The 20,714-nt window shown below is 43.2% G+C and overlaps 2 protein-coding genes across 7 annotated transcripts in view; one reads left to right on the forward strand and one right to left on the reverse strand.

Annotated features, from left to right (window-relative positions):
- TMEM216 (transmembrane protein 216) overlaps window positions 1–11,774 on the forward strand; it is a 24,733-nt gene extending 12,959 nt beyond the window's left edge. Inside the window, exon 5 of one of the 2 annotated variants that reach the window (XM_015461231.3) lies at window positions 9,829–11,774. In XM_015461231.3, the coding sequence (XP_015316717.1) occupies window positions 9,829–9,853 (25 nt within the window). In that variant the 3' untranslated portion in view covers window positions 9,854–11,774. Of the gene's footprint in view, window positions 1–104; window positions 2,863–9,828 lie in introns of those variants that run through there. The other variant, XM_059882818.1, reaches the window with a different exon arrangement.
- The window catches only part of CPSF7 (cleavage and polyadenylation specific factor 7), a 22,799-nt gene extending 2,097 nt beyond the window's left edge, over window positions 1–20,702 (reverse strand). The window contains exons 1-10 of one of the 5 annotated variants that reach the window (XM_059883082.1): window positions 20,622–20,702; window positions 19,891–19,999; window positions 13,246–13,464; window positions 12,314–12,417; window positions 11,769–11,941; window positions 8,289–8,703; window positions 7,649–7,767; window positions 5,343–5,511; window positions 4,532–4,699; window positions 3,101–3,110 (exon numbers count right to left, since the gene is read on the reverse strand). In XM_059883082.1, the coding sequence (XP_059739065.1) occupies window positions 4,537–4,699; window positions 5,343–5,511; window positions 7,649–7,767; window positions 8,289–8,703; window positions 11,769–11,941; window positions 12,314–12,417; window positions 13,246–13,464; window positions 19,891–19,944 (1,416 nt within the window). In that variant the 5' untranslated portion in view covers window positions 19,945–19,999; window positions 20,622–20,702 and the 3' untranslated portion in view covers window positions 3,101–3,110; window positions 4,532–4,536. Of the gene's footprint in view, window positions 1–3,100; window positions 3,111–4,531; window positions 4,700–5,342; window positions 5,512–7,648; window positions 7,768–8,288; window positions 8,704–11,768; window positions 11,942–12,313; window positions 12,418–13,245; window positions 13,465–19,890; window positions 20,000–20,548 lie in introns of those variants that run through there. The other 4 variants (XM_002699281.7, XM_003588033.6, XM_024987565.2 and 1 more) reach the window with 4 other exon arrangements.
- Between the last annotated feature and the right edge of the window lie 12 nt (window positions 20,703–20,714).

Genomic DNA, 20,714 nt, shown 5'->3' on the forward strand with positions numbered 1-20,714 from the left:
GTGGGAAAGTAAAAAACAGAATTGTCTGGGAATGTCTGGCACTGTGAGTAGTGAGGGCATGGCTGGAGCAGAATAGAGGAAAAAGGAGTACATCTTACTTTAAGGTTAGAGGGAAGAACACTGACAACGAAATGAGGAATCAAAGCAGTCTGACTGGCAAGGGGACTTTGGCAGAAAAAGTATGGAAACTGCTACATTTCAAGAAAAGTTGCTGTAAAGGAGCATGGTGAGTTTAAATACTATTTCAGAAAATCTATTCTGAGCAAGTCATAGCTTACCTTAAGGGAAAGGGGAAAAATCTGGAAATGGGAGGTACAGTGGTAAGAAAACAAGCGTGTACATAACCAAATCCACTAACCCCCAAATACTTAAGAGGCCCTAGCAGGGAGCATGCACTTATACAGGAAAAACTAAACTTTTCTCCTTTTAAAAAAGCATACACATAGATATAGACACACAGCCAGAGATGTTCTAAGTTGTACTAAAACTCAAGAGATTTTAAGTCTTCCCTCAGATGACAGCTGTGGGGGAGGGACCAAGAAGCACTCTAACACCAATCAGGAGTGATCTGGCCAGAACAGAAAGCAGAGCATGGAAATCAAAGAAAACAATCAGCAGTCACCATCCAAGAAAACTAAAAGCACAGTTAAGAACTGCTCAACAGTAAAGCACTGTTACATCACTTGCACATCTTGACCACACTTTAGGTGCCCAGTACACAGCCCTAGTTCCAATGCCGTCATACCAATCTGCAGGGGTGGCCTGGCCGTCTTACCATAGAAGACAGAACTGATGGTGAGAAGCGACAGGGGGAATGAAATTTGGGCTGAAGATTTAAACTAGTGCCTAAGCTGGCAACATGGCCTATACATAAAGGCTCAACCGTAATGTGTGCACATGGAGGAGCTAGCCAAAGAAAAAATACACTTGTGAGCTACCTGATCCTTCTACACTCTGAAATGGCACTATTTCAGCCTGGGGTCCTCAGACTCTGCCATGGCCTCTGGCTTCTCTAAACACCTCTGTATGCAAGCACCTTCCTCAATCACTATACGAGAGAATGAAAGCCCTCAACGCCTTCTCAATTTCATATCACATGGGTTTCCGAATCTCTGCATTAGACCAAAACTGAACGGAATGCTCAGTTTTCACTCACTCAGGAGGACAGCAATGAAGAAAGAATAAATATACATCAAAGAGGATAATGTCTTAAAACAACTACAAAAAGTCAGCGCCACAGACTACCTAAGAATATTCTCACACTCCAAAGCATACAAACATATACCACAAAAGAGATGTGATTTGGGAACTGCTCCTACAAAACTGCTCCTACAAAACAAAGACTCAGAGGAAAACTAGCGCACCAGAAGTAAACTACAGTTGACCCCTGAAAAATACAGGTTTGAACTGCACTGGTCCACATATATGGAGAATTGTTTCAATAAATTCATACTACAGTACTATACCATCTGAGGTTGGCTGAAATCTGTGGATGTGAAACCACAGAAATGGGAGGGCTGATTGTAAAGTTACACTCGAATTTTCAACTACACAGAGGTTGGCTCCCCTAACCCCTACACTGCTCAAGGGTCAACTGAACATCACCCACTTAGAGGTTATGGCTCCATTTTGGTGGTAAAGTTTGAACAGATTGAGGCCAAAGTGGGTCAATCAGACTTTAAGCCTCAGAGGTTGAGGCCATCCTGAGGAAGGGCAGACAAAAAAAAAGGCTGCTGTTTTTTGTTGCCTCTAGATGGAACATATCCTTTGCTCTCAGGAACACCTGTCCATACAGTATAAATACTATTTTTTTTAATAACTAAAAGGGGGGCTACAGTCCACGGGGTTGCAAAGAGTCGGACACGACTGAGCGACTTCACTCACTCACTGTACACAGAGCTTGGAAGTTCTTAAGATAAATGAGACTAATTATCCGGATGGAATAACCAACATATCTAAAGGATGACTAGGAAAACTGGGGAACTAGGAAACCTATCTCAAGAGTTAATTTTCCTCATCTGTCATGGGCCTGCACCAGCCAAATGGCTGTTTTCTGGGAACTACTGGGTTACAGGATTTTTCAGATATCCAAATTGAACCATCCCATAATGGAAGAAAACTCCCATTTTACAGGTGGATAAAACGAAGCAAGACGACAGTTTTTAAAGTTTCAGGTTCACATGTTCAACCCCCAAAATTCAAATCATCAGTGGATCTCACAATTTCTCTATCAAAGGCTGTCAGATGAGCAAAGCCACCAAGAACAGTGATGTGCAGTTACACATTCCGACTATGAAGCTGAGTGTGGCCCCATGCGTCGCACACATCAAGTAACACCTCCCTGGTCACTCCTGTCCTAGCTAGCTGCAAAGGACACACACGGTGGGCTGCAGGAATGGGGGAGGGTGGTGACTGACACTGAACCTACAAGCAACACCAGCAACTGTGCTAGCTCCAACAAGACAGCGAAGTGCTGCTACTGCTACAGCAGGGAAGGACTCAATCAAAAGACCCACTCAACCCACCCTCCTGCCCACCCCGAGACGGAATTAGGCCAAAGCTATCTGTGGGCTCCACCTCTCCTGAAGCCTGCTTTTCTGGAAGATATACGGGCACTTCTCAAATCTCAACCTACTGCAAAATCTAGAAAGAAGTATCTAGAACCCACAGCCTAACTGCTGATTTTCTGAGGGGTATCTTAGATTTCCATTAATATCAAGTACTCCAAGACTGTGGAATAAACGAGAACAGAGAGAAGGGAGGCAGGTAAAAAATGTTAACTTCATTTCCCCATATATCTGCTCTCTAAAGAAGACAAAAATAATTTCCAACTACAACTCTGCTTAAGTTTTTTTTTTTTTTTTTAAAACAAAACATTTATTTATTTGGTTGTGTTGGGTCTCAGTAGCAGCATGCAGGATCCAGGTCCCTGACCAGGGATGAAACCTGGGACCCTGCATTGGGAGCAGAGTCTCAGCCACTGGACGACCAGAGAAATCCCTCCACTTAGGTTTACGGCAGACAATGTCAAACAACAAACTAGAGGGCAAAACAAAACAAAACAAAACAAAAAACAAACTAGAGGGCAGTAGCTGAATATAACCAGACTCCTTTCTCATTAGTTTGGTAGGTTATCATTAGGCAACAGTTTGTAGTCCAGCCACTGCTTGTGAACGACAGGCACTCACAGAAGAGGAAGGGCTTCTTTTCCCTTCTTCATCCAGTCCCCCATGTATCCACCCCAAAAACACAAAATAGAACTACTCCAACTCTTCACCCTCCTCAATTACCATGACTTCAGACCAACCAAATTGGCCAAAACCAAGAACATTTTCCTAATGTACTTGATGTGAAACCACAAAATTGACAAGAGACCCCAAAGTATCACCTGGGTCATGCAACAGCCTTCAGGAACCACAAACAGACCATCCCCACCAGAGTCTAGACTACTTTTAAAGATCTCCAAAGAAACAGAGGCAACAACTGCTCCTGCTTGCTTATGTACCAGAAACAATCTTTGTTGGAAGTTTGGTTTCAGGTGGGATTGCCAAGCTGGTGGGATGTAACCTGGAGCCTGTCTGAGAAGCCTACCTCAACTTTTCAGTTACTTGAGTTAACATATTTAGTTCCCTGCCCTCAACCCTCCTGGCTTTTGCTTTAAGAAAAAAAAAAAAAATGCTGTCAATGAGTTTTTCCAAAACATATCCTGCCATTGAAGTATCCTCCACATACTCCACATATCCTCTAAAGCTTTAATTTTTTTTTTCAGATCTGCTTTCTCTAAAGTATCCTGATTTTCAAAATCTTTTAAATAATAGATATTAATACTAAAAAATTATTAATGTTGCACCTTGAAAACTTACAAGTAGGCAATGGTCTTACTTTTCTTTTTTCTGTCTTGGCCAATTTCCCTGATTTTTTCCTTTGAAAGTTTGGTGGGGTTAAAATAACAACAGTGAGGGACTTCCCTGGCGGTCCAGTGGTTAACACTTTGCACTGCCAATGCAGGGTGCACAGGTTCAAACTCTGGTCAGGGAACTAAGATCCCACACCTGGCATGGCAAAAAATAAAATGTAACAATAACAGTAACAAAAGCTATCATTTTTTGAGAACTTACTATGTGACAGATACTATGACAGCTAAATGCTCTATATGGAATTAGCTCACTGAATACTCAGCAATCCAATGAGACAGTTGTTTTATTATTTTCACTCACAAATGAGGAACAGAAAGTAATATGGCTGGAGGAGATGGGATGTATAACCTGCAGAAACTATGTTCTTAGCCATTATACCATGTCGAGTGAAAGCAGTCAAAAAACAAGCAAAAATAGCTTAATCTCAGGTCCATTTCAAGGTGAGACATCTCACAAACAAGCAAAAAATCTGCCCTCCTGAGTTTCTGGTTACATAAATCAAAGTCCTCCCATCCCCTTTACCTGCTTTAAAAGGAGGGAGAGAAACCTTTACTATCAATATTTTTTCTTTCATAAGAAATCATCAACAAGCCAGCGATGGGGCTCTATCCCACCTTTCTCAGTGGTGCCGGTCCCGTTCTCTATCCCGGTGTCTCTCGTGCTCTCGGCTCCTTTCTTGGAAGTAATCATCATGCCGATCTTCATTATGAAGCAGGTCCCGGTGCCTCCTGCTGCTTTCCCGGGACCGGCTTGGTGACCTCTCTCGAGACCGATGTCTTTTCCTATTAGAAAGACTGTTTTCAGCCTCACTCAGAAGACCTACCCCATTCTTTCCAAGAACCTGGTGTTTTGGTGTCTCCTACTATTTGTTAAACCACTCTTCTATTACTCTATCATGGGCCCACTGTCTGAGGATGTTAGCTCTTTAAGGACTAGTCTTTTAAAGAAAAGTAAGAACAAATTTGTTGAGACTTATTAATGTATCAGGCACAGTGCTAAGAGCTTCACATGCTTTATTTCACTTAATCTTTACAACAGATCTGTAAGATAAGTACTATCACTGTCCTCTTTTTAAAAATGAGAAAAATAAGGCTTCAAAAGTTGAGTAACTTTCACATTCAAGGTCACACAGATAGTTAGGAGCAGAATTCAAATCCAAGAATGTATGGCTCCAAAGCCCACGTTCTTAACTATGTTGGTCTTCCATCCTAAATAAGCCCATTGCCTCACCCAACACAGATTTCAGACATTACAACATTTATTAATGTAAACATTTGATCAATTTCTTCTCCTTAAAGGCACGAGGGCTAGGTCTGCTCTTTCAGCCAGGTCCTTGCCTGATACCTGTGTTCCTTTCCTTCCCCTGCCAACCCCTGGAAAAATGCTGCTCAGGGCTAGCTGTCGCTGGAGCAATTATCAACTCACCTGGACGAGCTCCCGCTGGCACCCACACTGTAAGACTTGGCTTCAATGCCATGAAGACAGTCCTTAAGAGAGGAGATGAGGACACGGCAACGCTCATCATTGGCGACCCGGGACTGTTTGATAACAGCAATGGCTGTGAGCAGCGTCTCAATCGCGTCACTGTAATCCCCTGACAGGGGATGGATGGGAAAGGCCAAGGATAAGCAGAGGGAGTAAACTAACTGATGAAAAGGAGAACTCAGGAGGACACACACCAAGAGTAACTAGCTGTCCCACAGAACCACAGTATAGTGGATGAGGCAGAAGCGGCAAGTACAGAACTGTATGGAACCAATATTCCAATGGTCTGGAATCAGACAGATGCTCTCAGATACTGCTAATGGATGTATCAACTGGCATGTCATTGTCTGCAGGCTATTTGACAACACCCATTATAATAAACAATGTGCACACTTTTTGACCTAGCAATTCTAAAAATTTTCAACTTCTGCTCACAAGTGTATAATTTAAACCATGTTTGTTTTAGCATCATTTGTTTTATTAAAGAATCAGAAACAACTTAAAAGTTCCTTCAATAGGGTCTGACTATATAAATTAAGGAACATCGGTTCTACAGAATATTCCATAGTTGTTAAAAAGCATAAGGTAATAAATCTGGATATAAACAAAGCGATCCATGTAAAGCACTTAACCACAGTGCCAGGCACACAGTAAGGGCTCAATAAATGTTAGGTGTTAGCTGGTATAAAAGATGATCAGAATATTGTTGAAAAGCTGTGAAACAGTATTCCATATCAAAATTATACATATATGATGCTATATGCAAAAAAAAAACAACAACCCTGAAGGACAGAAACTTCAGATGCATGGTAGTCTTACTGACAGTTCTTGTACAGAAGTCTTTCATTTATTAACACTGCACAGTTCTGTCTGAATTATTTGTAATCTATAACCAAACATGTATATGCACAGAAGTAACATATAGTTAAAACACGTTATGTTGTGTGCATACACACACACACACACACACACACACACACACTTTAAATTTTGCTGCCATGAAGAACTAGCTCCTTCCTTCACCATCTGAGCGATACTCAGACTCACGGCTAGTGGTTGGGGTGGGGACCTGCATACTTCCTAACTAAAGCTTTCTTGCATTGCAAGAGCCTTAAGGACAAGATAATGCAAGGAAAGCATGAAACCAGGCAGGGGCCAGTCACAGGACCAGCAGCTTCCTCGTGCAGGGTAGTAAAGAACGAAACAGACTGGAGGAGCTGCAGTTCTGTGGAGGCCAAGGAATGCTGGGATTTTGGCTCGACCAGGGGAGGGAATTTTTGCCTGTTTTGTAGGCAGTCAATAGATATCTGTGGTTTGAATGACTGAAATGAGAACAAAACAAAGGGAGGAGACAGAGGTTCAGTTACTGATCATCTCAATGTGAAGGAACTGGTGGAGAACAATGACTGTTTTTCCTTACACTGTGTATCTGACTTGCTACGACGAGCATACCTAACTTTTTAACTTAAAGAGATTTACTCAGATGTCAATGAAGATTTCCGGTGGAAAACAGAGAGAATATATACATGCTTTCTGTCTTTACTCTGCATTCAGATTTCGTAGTAAAGAGAAATTATGGAAAATGGATGAAAACAGTTATTTCTTAGATATGACAATCTGTATCTACATTCATGTGGGAAACTCACAGGAAGAAAGTGAATATGATTAGTGTTATAATGTGAAACTTGGATCAGAACTCTATATACTCTTCTCTTAGGAAGCAAAGATTCTGTTTCCTCAGCTCTCAAAAGCATGGCTTCTGGTTCTGGCCACTTAATACTGACAGCAGGGCAAAAGTTAGCTGTAAGGGTGTATCATGCCTTAAGATGACACCCAATAGATTTGCCTCTTTCCAGGACAGGCTACATGGAGGCCATCAGCTCTGCCTCAATCCTCAAATATAATCGGATTCCATATCAACCATCATCATCAGTCCTAAAAACTCAAGGTGTACCCAGACACTAGACCCAGTGATCAACCACTGAGATCAAGATTTCCAGGAGGCAGGAAACACCACAATGAGATAGTATTAGTTATTTATATTCTACGCATCAAGTTGGCTTTCATGGGGCAGGTCTAGATACAGGCTAAATAAATAGTCTCAGTGGAGCTCCCCAAAAGCCCAAAAGCAGGTTATTATTGATTTTCAAAATGTACCAGTGCTCCAATTTTATCTTGGATTTCTTACCAATGGAAATGACAAAACTGAAAGTAAGGAGAAGGCAGCAAAGCTAAGGATGAGTTACCTGCACTGGCTCCAGATACAGCTTTGGAAATGGCACTGCTGGAAATTGCTCTGTTCCGCTTCATGATGTCTTCAAATTCTGCTTCACTCACTGTAGAGGGCGGAGGGCCCGAATCTCGGCTGCACACAGAAATACAGAGACAAGATCACTCCTGACTGCCCATACCCAGCGTTATCTTACCATCCTCTAGAGTACTATGCTATTTAATTACACTATCCTGTATGCTGTCTGAAATGATTCTAAGCCTGTTCACATGTTTTCTATGTTCATGTTCTCTAAAGACAGGATTTATGTGGTATACTTTTGTAATTCTGGCACGACCCCATAGTGCTAGACACTCGTAGCACTCATAACAGTGACTCAGAGCACTCAACTTAATCAACCACCTGAAAAGGGGATACAAAGGACACAGTTTGGGTGAGAGGTTAAGATGCAAACAAAATACCAAATAAAAACATTCTCTAACAGGTAGTTAACTATTTCCCAGGACTCAATACTATGACAACAGAATTTCCACAAGGGAAAAAGAAAATAATAGTTCAGTGCTCACTTACTTCCTTGGGGAGAAGAAAACAAACTTAACACACTGTCTACCCTGCTATGCCTGGCTCACATTTGAAAGGAACAAGATAGTCCTTACCTGCCATGGTGGTTATAGGGTGCTGAGGCCTTCATGTAAGTATCTGGTGGAGGCCCCACTGTGGCATTTGGTGGGGGGAAGAAGGCTGGATTGAGGTGAAGGGCAGGTGGGATGGCCCCAGGGGGGGGTACAGCCAGATGAGGAGGTAATCGAGGAGGAGGGGGCATGAGATGCTGGTAGTGGATGCCAGGAGGAGGAGGAGGGACCCCAAAGCTTGAGGAGAGAGGTGGTGGGGGTGGAATGGGGGGTGGGGGCAGACCCATCAGGGGAAGGGCTGAAGGAGGGCGATTAAAGTAGGGCAGCACACTGGGGGGCTTATCCACACGGGCAGATGAGGGCACAAGGTTCTCAGAGGGTGTGGCCCGTCCATCAGCAGAATCACTAGAATCTCGGGAGTGGGCCCGTGGAGGTATTCCTATGAAGAAAAAAGAATTACCGTTACTGCCCAAGTCTTAAACATAACCATGGGACAAGTTCATCCGTCACCAAGAGTCATCTGACACCACACTAAGGAAGGTGACAGGTGGCTGAGGAAGAAGGTAAAATCACCTACTGCCTCAGAAAGGTAAGAGGCAGCCTAGTTCAGACATAAACCCAGGAAGCAGTACCACCCTAAATTCTGTGTGCTAAAGAATTCTCTTTATCTAGAACTCTCAGTGCTTCACATTTAAATTATCCTTAAATTTGTTTTCTGTTTTTAAATGCAGAAGGTTCTTAATAACCCACGAGAAAAATGACAGTGCTGAAATATGTTCATTACTGTTTAGCTGGATTCAAGCAGATTAAAAATCTCAATTTTCTCTGGTAGGAGTTCAGGGACTCTTTCCTTGGGCTTGTAATAGTTACCCTTTTCTATCCTGCTATCTATTTGAAATTTTCTCTTTGCCTTGGCACTTTGGCCAGTAAATTTGGAGGAAAGGAGGGACAGGCAGGGCATGAACAACACTTCTTCCATCCAAGTACCAAAACTGGTAACTGGGATGAGGAAGAGACACGGAACAAGAAGTGGAAGACTAGAAGTTAAATGAGAGAAAGTGGGAGATAAGCCAAAAAAGTGAAGTCGCTCAGTCGTGTCCCACTCTTTGCGACCCCATGGACTGTAGCCTACCAGGCTCCTCAGTCCATGGGATTTTCCAGGCAAGAATATTGGAGGGGGTTGCCATTTCCTGCTCCAGGGGATCTTCCCGACCCAGGGATCGAACTCAGGTCTCCCACATTGTAGGCAAACGCTTTACTGTCTGAGCTACCAGGGGTCATATGAGATCAGCCCATAGAATGAGCAGATGGCACACAGCTGACATCAGGGACTCCTTGCAAAAGCTTGGTACAAAATATGTCTGAAATCTGGGAAATTCCTACTATATTTCAACAGTCCAAACCCTCTACCCCACAGGGCAGCCTTCTAGGAACATGATCATGGTTCAGTGGTTATATCATTGTGCAAAATGGACTCAAAACATGTCTGCATACTGCTGGAAACATGGCTGTGATACCGTTGAGTCACTTGGGTTAAACTTGTTCCCTTTTTCCAATTTAATAGTCTACTCTCAGCCTGGTTGATATGAAATCCAACAGAAGAATGTGATCACATGGCCTTGGGAGTCTTGGATGTAAAACGATGCCATTAGGAGACAAGTGTGAAGAGGAGAAAAGAAGAGTGCTCCTTAAACAAAAACTTGTTAGTAAACCCTAACTCCCGATGAAAGCATTAAGTGGAATTAATCCCTTTGGCAACCACCTTGGTTTCTCTAATGTAGTATATCACCAGTGCCTACCCCAGCATTCTCGTGCTTTTCATGTCTCACACATATGGCAACTTGCTTCTTCCCTGAGTTCTCTCAAACTGAAGAAAGAATACTAGCAAGTGTAATCCCCTGAAAGTTAGCTACCTTCCCAGCTCCTGTTCCCACATCAGCAAAGGTTTTTTTCTTTTTTTTTTTGGTAGCTATGGCTACAAGTCCCAAGAGTAGCAACCATTTTTAAGCAGACTATGTCAACCAGCTGTACTGAGTGAATTAACAGGGTCCAACTATATCAACATGACAGAGCAGAAAAACAATTCAATCACCATCATCATTCCAGCAAAGAAAGGTAAAACCCAGGAGTAAACAGCCCAGTGGTGCTAGGACAATTAGGTGTTCAATATAAATGTAAAATTATACATCTTACGGAAGTCAGAAGAGGGCTGAATCATACAAAGACTCTGAAACAGAATGGACTCTGAAAATTCATGTTATCAAGGAAAAAAGTTGTGTCCTCTAATACAGAGCAATAGGAGCTCACAACACTTCCATCTAGGCTCTCAATCTAGTTATAAGAACATAGCTATTCCTATGCAAGAGTTAAGTGACCATATTTCCACCTTCAATCAATCTATCCAAGGTCCCAGTAGACTACTCAATCAACACAAGGCACTGTTTTGAGAAAAGGACTTAAGCAGTTACAGAAAGTAGGTAACAAAACTTTGCCATCACCCCCACTGTAGTAAGAGGCAAGTAATGGCAGTTGGCTGTTTCAGGCAGGGCCTTGCAGGGTAGCTGCACCTTGTGAGGTCATGACAATCCAAAGCTGGTTCCCAGGTTTCACAGGTTCAGACACTGATTTTAACAGTGGCCCAGGGGTGACTGGACCCTAGGAGATTGATTCACACTATTCAAATTCACAAGAGACTGATTCTTAAACCAGAATGCCAATTTTGTGATTTACAATGAGAAATACAACTGCCAAGCAGACTGGAATACTCGTGTCACCTGGTCAGTGCATTCTCTTCCCAGTAGGAGACCCTAGTTGGGAAACCAAATTAGTATCAGAAGATGGCTTGGTGAGAACGGGGTCAGAATAAAGGGAATAACGTGAGCTTAAGGCATACCATCATCAGGCTAATGTGGCATGATGCAACATCCTTTACTAATGGGAAACACTTGCCAAGCAAACTAAAATAGCAGGTAATCAAAAGGGTACCCAACCCCCCTGGTCAATGCTGGAAAAACACTGTTAAATTTTTACTCTCCAGCATTTCTTTCAGTCGATTCCTTAAAGAGTACCTTCCAATGTATGTTTATAACAAGATTACAGCCATCTTTATGTAACCATATTTGTATTTTACTGTGGTTGTTTAGTATTTGATAGAGAAACATGTCTTACAAGTAAGTCCATTTGCTATATACTGATTTTTTAAATAGTAAACACATAATTCAGAGGTGACAGGAACTTTATACACTGTGTCCAGTTCAAATGGGGAAGTAGGCCCTAAACAGTAAAGTGACTTGCCCAAGGCCACATGAGTTAGCAGCAGAAATGCATAACCTGAACTACCTGACTCCTGGCACACAAGTCTCACTTTTAGCTCACCCACTGCCATGCTGCCACCCATAATCACTACCACCCTCCCTCAAACTCCTCCACAATGTAGACCAAGCCTACAGCACAGAAAACAAACCCACAAAATACCCCCCTTTCATACAGATGGTCTCCACGTACCCCCTCTTGGGACTCGGACGCACTCACGTTTCCGAGCCTGTGCCTCAAACTGTGACAGGTTCTGCCGGGTGGCCGGCCTCACATCCACTTTTTCTCCATTAAGAACTTTTCCTGGCAGAAGTTCCAATAATTTGTGGACAGAGTTTTCAGAGGCTACCACCACCTCAGCATACCTTGAGGAAGAAAAATTAAAAATGTGTGAGATCTACTAAACAATCAAGAGAGAAACACAGAAATTCTCTTCCACTTTTGGTAAAGCAAAGGATACCCTGCTTATATTATATATACAAAACTATCAACAACAAAAAGTGTCAGCCTAAAATGTTACCATTTATTTCAAATTAGAAACCAGCTTTCTTTGCCCTTCAATGGATGGATGTTCCCCTACCTCACAATGAGGTCCCCATTCTAAGGTGGTTTGTCAAAACCAAGGCAGTAAACTGGGCCAGGGTGGGAGGGATTAAATTACAGGGCCAAAGTAACAGTACAGATCTGTTATCCCAATGGTTACAAACTAAAAGGGGCTTCTTAAATCCAGACCTCACCCTTTAGACTGGCCATTTGCTCGATTCTCTGCAAATTTCAACTCCACCACATCATAGACTCCTATAGAGCGAATAACCTGGATCAGCTGCTGGTCTGTGGTCCACTGGGGCCGGCAAGATGGAAAAGGAAGAAATGTCAAGAGGTATACCCCCTCCCCCAGAATGTCCCAAACCCTTCCCCCAAACCTAGGAGTCTAGTCATAACCACGACCCCCCAAAGGAAACCCAGAAGGCCATCAGGATGTCAATGAGAGCAGGTTTTAATATTGTCCTCACCCAGACAGAACTGCAAACCACCCACCTCTGCCCCAATCCCCGTATCTGAAACTAAGAATATTAAAACCTATTTTAACTCTGACTGCCATGTGGATCATCAGTTCAAACACTGATTACTAGCAGCTTTTAGTTGGAGATCTGACAGGCCAGAGTTGATCACTGTCAACAACTTCCCCCTCAGTATATACAATTCTTAACTTGGAAAAAACCACCTCCCATCACCAGCCCCAAAACATGTCACACAATAACTTTTGCAAAACAACAATCACCACCTACCCCGAGTGTACTACAGCTATCAAGGTCTTTGCTCCCTCTCACCCATCATTATCACAGGACCATCTAATGACCACCAAGAGTTCAAGGTGTTCACTCTGAAATCTCATCCCACAGATGACCCTGGTAGACATAAAGCCCCAGGGTCAGGGGCGGTAACAAGATGGCAGAAAAAGCAACTACCCACTTAATCATTGCTTTCTTCGGCACCAGTACGTCCTCAGGATAGTTCTCTTTCAGAGATCAATCCAACCTGATCCCAGGAAAAAGAAATCCAACCCCATCAGAGCACAAAACAGTGCAACAGTGGTTTCTGAAAATGCCATCACCTCCCAGTGCTCTCCCTCCAGCCCACCCAAGCCTTTTTGGTTACCCATGCTCACCCAGGAGAAACTGCCCACATAGACAGCAGCTCGCCTATTGCGCAGGCCACTGTAGGTGTACAGAATTGCAGGGGTCTTGTTATTGGGCTTGGGAGATGGCTCCTGGCGAACAGGAGGAGGTGGCTCAGTGCTGCTGCTTCTGTCATCTGAGGGCTGTGAAGTGGCTGTCAACACGTCATCATACAGGTCAATCTGATCTGTGTTGTTGAATTCTGGGTCCTAAGAGACGAGGCATTGGCAAAGGTGGGTTTGAAAACCTTTCATTTTGTTCATTCTATTTTACTCGCATTTACTTACAATCCACAGTCAAATACTTTGTAAAACATACAAAAACTTCCTGTCATACTCAAAAAACTTCCCCATGTAAAACAATTGTAAAAATTATGTTTATGTAGGTGTTTCTCTTAAGACCCTATTAGGAGTCTGTAGTGTTTCTAGCTTTAATCAACCGTGAGACTCAAAATGTACAGGACAATTAAACAAGCACACTAAGAATGCACAGGGCTTCCCTGGTGGCTCAGTCAGTAAAGAATCCGCCTGCAACACATGGGAGAGCTGGGTTCAATTCCTGGGTTGGGAATATCCCCTGGAGGAGGGCATGGCAACCCATTCCAGTATTCTTGCCTAGAGAATCCCTAAGGACAGAAGAGCCTGTTGGACTGCAGTCCATGGGGTTGCAAAGAGTCAGACACGACTGAGAGACTAAGCACAGCACAGCAAGAATGCACAGAGATACATCTGCTATTGTTATCAGGAAGCCAGCTTCCCAAGACCACATTTATACCAATGAAATTTTCAACATCTTACACTATTTCCAAAATCAAGAGTTAGACAAAACTTACTATTCTACTTAATAACGCTCTAAAGCTCACAGTATATAATCCCATCTTTCTATTAACCATCAAAAAATAAATAAAATAAAAAGGAAGTGAATAATTGGGGGATTTTCCTTTATACGTTCTAGTGCATGACGTGCAGATCCAACACATTACCATGACGTTTATATAAGAAACATCTCTGAACAATACCAGAGATATCTAATGATATACAAAAGCAGTCAAAGTTTTCTAAAACATAAAGCTCAGGAAACAGAACAAGCACCCATATCATAAAGCTGTATTACACTAACCATTTATAATATGAACGTGCATTCTGGAAGATAGGTGAGATACACTTTTTGTCTGTGTTATATATTACTGTTACAGACTGAATGTGGCCCCCCCCCGCGCCCCGCAACACACCTCCTTGAAGGGTTTCCCAGGTGGCACAGTGGTAAAGAATCTACCTGCCAATGCAGAAGACACAGACAGGTTCAATCCCTGGGTTGGGAAGATCCCTTGGAGGATGGCATGGCAACCGACTCCAGTATTCTTTCCTAGAGAGTCCCATGAACAGAGGAGTCCATAGGGTCACAAAGAGTCAGAAATGACTGAGCACACACACCCACATTGAAACACTGTTCCCCAGTGTGATGGTATTAGGAGGCGGGGCCTTTGAGAGGTAATTAAAATGAGATGAGGTCTTGAGGGTGGAGCCTATGAAATGTATTAGTGCCCTTGTAAGAATTAGAGCTTGCTTGCTCTGCTCTCCATCATGTGAGGATACAAGCTGGCAGAGGCTGCAACTGGAAGAGGCTGCTCACCAGAACACAAACCTGATCTCAGTCTTTTAGCCTCTGGAACTGTGAGAAATAAATTTGTTGTTTACAAGTCAGCCCATTTTTAGTATTATAGCAGACCAAGGTAACACATATCAAAACTCCTAAAATCATAAGAACTACTATTAAGGGAACTTAATGTTTCAGAGTTTTCAGTGTTATTATCTTAGAGAGGATCTTTTAAGGATCAGACAAGTTGTTTCCCCCCGCCACCCCCCAGGTAATAGTCCAAACATCCAAACAGTGCTAAAGATGAAACTGCCAAAAAACAGATACAAGGAGACATTGGAGTGTTTTAGGGACACTATAGCTCATTCATGTCATTGCTGTCTTTTAAAAATGGGAATAAAGATCCATACAAAGGGAATAAAAAAAGAACCTTATTTGGCAACTTGCTTAGTTCCTTGAAGGTGAATCATCTCTCCTAATGCACCTCAGGTGCGGAAGCTGCAGTAACTTTCTCCCTTCAAATCCATCACAAGAATTCCTGATTCTGGAGTGCAACTAGAGGACTCACTACAAAATACATTCTTAGACCTACATACCAACAGAAACTTTTGGAAACAATCTTATAGTTCTCAGTTTATCTGAAGTAAAAGGGAAGAACATCCACAGCAAGATAATGTAAATAACTTCAAATGTTACAGATACTGTTAAGAAGCCCAAAGGAAAAGAGCTTGAACCTTGTAAAAATCTCAGAAAGAGAAGAGCCTGAAAAAGAATCAGGGAGGTAAATAAACACAAGAAGACTATCTTAGGTAGTCAAATCTATAAATAAGGACCTTGCATAAAAAAAGATGAGTATGATGGGGAACTGCTAACACTGGAGAGTACAGGGTGGATAATGAATTTAAAAGGTGAAGAAAGTCACAGCTAGTAACTCAATATTTTGTGTGTAAAATATTTGACAGTCTAAGTCTCAAACAATCATAACTCTAGACAAATCATTTATTTATTCATGCACTACATATGACTTGCTCTTATGGTTCAAGGTGTAGAAAAGACCTAGAAACCACTTGATCCTCTTCAATCCTCTAACCCTAAAACAACACTACTTCAAACCAGGATAACTTTTTTTTTTTTTATAATTAATCAAGGATTGTGAAACGGAACTTAAATAAGGAAACTCACAATCTTGTACGGTCAGTGGAACCAAAGTGGCATTCTTTCCATGATCTATGATTCAGAGATGCATGTTGAAACGTTTTAATACAAAGACTATTGCTGATAACTGAGTAGTTAACATGCAGACATGGGCAGCTCAGAGATCAAAGGTATCACCAGGAAATTTCCCATACCGTAAGCCTCAGTGAACAATCTACTCTTTCGGGGTTCCTTAGAGAATATGACAGTCCCAATCCCAGAAGACTCTGGTGTATGGATTATTTTACCACTTTAAGAAATACAAAAGGATTCAAGGAATGCAAAATTGTCACAAGATTCAAATGGTCTCTCTGGGCCACAGAACCTCAGTTCAAAGAATTTTGGAGGAACTGTTCTGATGCATATGGCAGACCTATTGAGGATTCTGTTGAAGATTTTGTTGAAGAAATAATGTTATCAAGATGTATTTGCATCTAAATCTTCTAGCAACATCAAGGGGCTAAGACAAGAAAAGAGGTAAGGACCTGAGGTTTTTCTGATTACCAAGTGAGCTGATTATTTATGCAGCTAAAGCAAAATCTAATTCTACAAATTAAGTGAAAAATACAGTATTTTACAGGCATTGGTGTTAAGGATTTCATTTCAAGGAGATTAGAAAAGATGTATTTAATACTAAATTAATACCAGAGAGAAGTTTCCATTTTATAGCAGAGGAATAGCTGTGATTGTCTCAGGAAGCTTCTTGGTTTACAAAAAAGAACTTGCACGATTTTGAATTTAAATAAGAACTTCCCCACCTGAATGCTCAATGTTCCTACTTGCCAGCCCTTTCCTGATATCTAAAGCGTTAGTCACTCAGTCATGTCTGACTCTTTTGTGACACCATGAACTTCAGCCAACCAGGCTCCTCTGTGCATGGAATTCTCCAGGCAAGAATACTGGAGTGGGTTTCCATTCCCTTCTCCAGGGGATCTTCTGACCCAGGGATCGAACCCAGGCCTCCTGCATTGCAGGCAGATTCTTTACTGTTTGAGCCACCAGGGAAGACACAGTAATAAAGCTTTTTCTTAAAGCAACCTATGTGACTTAATTTTCTTATAACTGTAACCAAAGCTCAATGCTCTTGGCTTTGTGATTACTATTTCCACAATTCTCACTTCACTCTCCTTCCCTATCACCGTCCGTTGCTGTTGACCACCAGGAATGGAACCTCTTGAGCACACAAATCCATCTTCCCCCTTTTATCTCACTAGTTCTAATACGATGCCTAGCAAACAGAAGTAGCTCAGTAACTATTTGCTGAGGAAACTGAGCATACTGTGCAAAGCGCCCGTCTCAGCACTAGAAACAGAAAAGAGACCAAACACTCAGCAGGGACGGCAGCTTTCAGTCACTTTCCGAGTTGCTCTCCTCAGCCTGAGAGAGACCCTAAGAACTCCAAGTTTCCCTCTGTAACAGGAGCGAAGCAGCTCTGCAAAAGACGATTTTGCAGCACACACTGTAACATATCTGGAGTCGGCACCACAGGGTTCCATCTAGGAACAGTGCTTATTTCCCCTGGGGAGCAAAGTACACATGACAAGGTTCTTGTGCAGGGAGGGGTAAGTTGGGGTGAATTAGTAACATTCCTGTAACATTCTAAAACACAATCTGTACTGTTGGCCTTCAATCTAAGCTTATGTCTAAGAATCCCAGTCAAACAGAGCTTTTACCACTTCTCCAGCAGCTTCCAAATTCTACTAAAACCAGCTTTGCTAAAATTAACTCATTTGTGGGGGGGGAAAGCACCCTTTCCTGACTTTCCCCAGGACATAAAACATTTAAAATCTATACTTTCTTCAACATAACCAAGTACCAAATTGTCGTTTCAGTACAAACATCTACTTGATTTCACACACAAAAAAGTCCTATTTAACTGAGGAGACCAGAGATCAAATTGTTGAGATAACAACTCAGTGGATGAGACCTGTCTTGTCTATGACCAACAAGCTATACTGCTTAAGAGATTATGAAATCTCACTTCTCAGACCACATGTGGCTAGACCTGTGGTCTAGGACCCTGTTCTACCCATTTCCCAGAGTGAATCATCAGCAGTATTGTCATCAACCCACAGATAATGAAATTAAGGGGAAACGATGTTTTTAAAATTAATAATAGAAAAGAATTAAAGGAGACTTTTTTCTTGCTATCTTATATTTAAAAGAATAACATAAAAAGTAGTACGAGTCTTGATTCAAATATGAAAAATTCAGGAAAGTAAATAGTAACTAAATATGCTAAGTCTTTCTTTTTATCCATAAATAATTGACTTATTTGAAATTTAAAGAAAGATTTTCATGTATTTAAGTTAAGCAGCAGCCACATGTAGACAACTGCAGTTTGCCTGAGAAGACATGGGAAAATGATCAACTTTTGCCAAGTGAAAGAAACGGCACATAATGGCATATATAAACCTTGTCTGCTGCTTCACATCAGTCAGGGTCCATACTGTATAGCACATGGAACTCTGCTCAATGTTTTATGGCAGCCTGAATATGAGTGACGTTTGGCAGAGAACAGATACATGTGTGGCTGAGTCCCTTCCCTATCACAACATTGTTAATAGGCTATACCCCAGTACAAAATAGAAGTTAAAAAAAAAAGTCAGGGTCCAATCAGAGCACTTTCCTTCTCTGCCGCTGCTGCTGCTAAGTCGCTGCAGTCGTGTCTGACTCTGTGCGACCCCATAGGTGGCAGCCCGCCAGGCTCCCCCATCCCTGGGATCATCCAGGCAAGAACACTGGAGGGGGTGCCAGTTCCTTCTCCAATGCGTGAAAGTGAAGTCGCTCAGTCGTGTCTGACTCTTAGCGACCCAATGGACTGCAGCCTACCAGTACCAGGCTTCTCCATCCATCGAATTTTCCAGGCAAGAGTACTGGAATGGGTTGTCATTGCCTTCTCCGCTTTCCTTCTCTAGCCTGATTTTGTTTTTTAAATCCTCTTTATAGGTCCTTACATATAGCCATTGAAAGATGAAAATGGGAAAAACCAGTTTACTCAAGAGAATAGTGCTGAAAATAATCCAGGCAGGATATTAAGTTTTAAATACAGACTTTGGAACATTCTTGAGATCTTTTCTGAATTGACCTGTATATGAGATGATTGTTTCAAGGGAGATCACTGTATAATTTTCTTGACATATCATAAAGAGATCAACAAACTGAACTCAAGAGTATGTGAGTGGGTCTCTATCTGCTTCTGAACTGGTTTGTCCAATACCTTTACCTCCTCCCACCAATTACATCATCAATAAAGTGTATTACTAAAAAACTAACATTAAAAAGCCTATGGACTACTCAAGACCAGAGTCAAGCTACTTCTGAAAGAAGGCAGGCTGAAAACAACTGGAAAACAACTAACATTAAAAGTTAAAGTTATCTTTCATACTTGCACTGCCTTATAGAGGGAAGGGGTACTACATTTCTCCAGCTGCCATTTGAGAGACTCTCAAAGGAACACGTATCAACATTGCCTTCGTAGATGCTACAGAACACCTAATTCTGATTTTTAAATGTGGCCAGTCTTCCAGGAGACTGACGTTCAACTCTGGCTTCCTGGAGGAGCAAGTTCCACAGGTTGATGATATACCACTCTATTAAACCTAATTTTTATTTGCTCTTAAATCAAAGGTTTTAAAATTAAGCCTGCAGGCTTTAGTTGACATAAAACGGAATAGGCATATGTCTTGAAAGTCTGTGCTAGAGGAAGATTTTAGATTTGACAGACGTGTGTTCAGGCCGAGCAAATCTTCAACCACTGACAGAGCTTGGGACCCCTGCAAGTTTGCTGCAAGAGATTCCTCGCCTGATACAGGAAAATCCCACTGTTCCCGAGGACTCCTCACCTGATTGAATTCTTCATCAGCGTATATATCAATCAAGTCAACTCCTTCTGACATGGCTTCGGAAGGAAGATCTCGCGCCCGGAGAACGGACAAGGCAAGAAAGATGCCACTGCGGTATCCAGAAAGAAGCAAGAGTTACAAGGCATAAGGGTCCCGGGCTGGAAGGAGGGCACTGGTTGCCAACCTCCCGTCTCCAGAGACGCAGCATCCCGGCAGTCCGAGCTCGGCCCCACCCGCTCCGCCCCGCCCCCGGCCTCGCGCCGCCCCTCGCTCTCCCAGGCCACCGGGGCTCGCGGGGCTCGCTGCCCATCACCCTCGGGCCCGACCGGAGCTGCGCCGCAGCTGCCCGTGGCGCGACGAGAAAGTCCAGGCCTCTGCTCCTACGGGCCCTCGGATGGCGCTGCGAAGAACGACCGCGGCGAAGCCCGCAGGCCCAGCCCGCCGCACCTGCCGAGGCCCCAAGCAGCCCGGGCTAGGAGTCCCTGCGGCTCCCGGAGCTCCAGCTACCTCCGCTCCCCACCCAGGCCTTAGTCCTCGCCCCCGGCTAGGCCCGCCCCGCTCCCTCCCCACAGACCCGGCCCGACGCCCTCGGCCCCCTCCCTCAAAGGCCCGCGCCTCCCGCCGCCCGCCAACTCCGGTTGTCGCAAACTCAACCGACCCCCTCCCCGCCTCAGCGCCGTCCCCGAGCCCTCTTCCGGCCCAGCCGGCCCCCGGCCGCGCGCCCCCGTTACCGGGAATATGGCGGCGGCGGCGGCGAGTCTGGACTAGGCCCGAAGCGCGCGAACCGCTCTCGGCCGCAGGTCCCGCCCCCCCCCCCCGCCGCC

The sequence above is a fragment of the Bos taurus genome, chromosome 29 (assembly GCF_002263795.3).
Source record: "Bos taurus isolate L1 Dominette 01449 registration number 42190680 breed Hereford chromosome 29, ARS-UCD2.0, whole genome shotgun sequence".
Lineage (NCBI taxonomy): Eukaryota > Metazoa > Chordata > Mammalia > Artiodactyla > Bovidae > Bos > Bos taurus.